The sequence below is a fragment of the Martes martes genome (assembly GCF_963455335.1).
Source record: "Martes martes genome assembly, chromosome: 1".
NCBI classification, from domain to species: domain Eukaryota; kingdom Metazoa; phylum Chordata; class Mammalia; order Carnivora; family Mustelidae; genus Martes; species Martes martes.
In genome coordinates this window covers 204639099-204640743 of record NC_137888.1, presented here as the reverse complement: position 1 = coordinate 204640743, position 1645 = coordinate 204639099, and the positions used below count along the sequence as shown (strand labels likewise).

General features: G+C 53.0%; 1 protein-coding gene across 1 annotated transcript; it reads left to right on the top strand.

Moving 5' to 3' along the window:
* Positions 1 to 355: 355 nt before the first annotated feature.
* LOC308350572 (olfactory receptor 1f45-like) lies at positions 356 to 1309 on the top strand (the record flags this gene model as incomplete). Its single annotated transcript, XM_080815988.1, has 1 exon — positions 356 to 1309. One exon carries the CDS (start codon positions 356 to 358, stop codon positions 1307 to 1309), a length of 954 nt encoding a protein of 317 aa, XP_080672114.1.
* Between the last annotated feature and the right edge of the window lie 336 nt (positions 1310 to 1645).

The window sequence follows — 1645 nt, the reverse complement described above, 5'->3', positions numbered from 1 at the left end:
AGCTGTAACTCACTCCTGGAGGTGTTAATGCCCACATTTCCATCTTACCCCGTGTGCCGGCTGAGCTCAATACTATAACAAGTTGACCACCTGGGGCATTGAGGTGTAGGGGTTGCAGGTGAGAAATGGTCTGCACGCTTGGCTGCTGTCCACCGATCCTGCAGGTGGGTTGTGGGAATGAATGGTGTGTCACTGATGGAAAGGGTGCAACAAACAGGTCCTGTTGCAGGAAAGAGTGGGAAGAATCCACGAACATCTGAACTAAGGAGAGGGGATGAGATCAGGGTGCAGTGGAAGGGTTGGTCGTGATCAGGACCCTGGACAACTCTCAGGTTTCCTTTCTGATTGATCCAGGATGGCCATGGAAGGGGCAAATGTGACCTCTGTCTCTGAGTTCCTGCTCCTGGGGCTCTCAGAGAACCCCAAGCAACAGCAGCTGCTGTTCATACTCTTCCTGACTATGTACCTGGTCACGGGACTGGGGAACCTGCTCATCATCCTGGCTATCGCCACTGACCCCCGACTCCACACCCCCATGTACTTCTTCCTGGCTAACTTGGCCTTTGTGGACATCTGCTTCACCTCCACCACCATCCCCAAGATGCTGGTCAACCACGTGTCAGGGCACAAAGGGATCCCTTATGCAGGCTGCCTGACCCAGATGTTCTTCTTCATCTGGTTTGCTGGCATCGATAGCTTCCTGCTGACCGCCATGGCCTATGACCGCTATGTAGCCATCTGTCACCCTCTGCACTATGCCAGGTCTGTAACACCACAGCTCTGTGGCCTCCTGGTGGCTGCATCCTGGACTGCAGCCTTCGGCAATGCTCTGACGCACACGGTGTTATTGACTCGCCTCTCATTCTGCACCCACAACCGGGTGCCCCATTTCTTCTGTGACCTCAGCCCTCTGCTGAAGCTGGCCTGCTCTGACACCTTTCTCAATAATGTGATGGTGTACACCGTGGGCGCCCTACCCATTATCACTCCTTTTATGGGCATCTTGGTCTCCTACACACGCATCTTTGCCACGGTGTTGAGGATCCCCTCCACGAGAGGCAAGCAGAAGGCTTTCTCCACCTGTGGCTCTCATCTGTCTGTGGTGTCCCTGTTCTACGGGACACTCATTGGGGTTTATTTCAGCCCCACGTCCTCTCACACAGCCCAGAAGGACACAGCCGCTGCGGTTATGTACACTGTGGTCACTCCCATGCTGAACCCCTTCATCTACAGCCTACGCAACAGTGACATGAAGGGGGCCTTGGGGGCCCTCATCAATAGGAAGCCAGTTTTTCTTCAGTGGCCATAGCACTGGGATGTCTGAGGGCCCAAATCCAGTGCCCATCTGTACGAATTTTTCTTGCACGGTCCCAAAGTTAGATGTTTCCTTCATATCGCTCTCTGTGGTTCTGTGTGTATTACTTCATTCTTCCAACAACTACCTCTTGAACATCTGTTATCTGTAGACACTATTTTAGGGGCTGAAGGTCCAGCAGGGAACAAACAAAATCCCTGCCCTTGGAGCGCTCCCACTGCAGCCTGAAGACCACATCACGGTTCAAGGAAGTGCTCGGCAAACTAGAGAGACCGGGATACAAGCCCCCCCTTGGTTAACATTCAGGTTTATCTGCTCTAATAAAAAGTC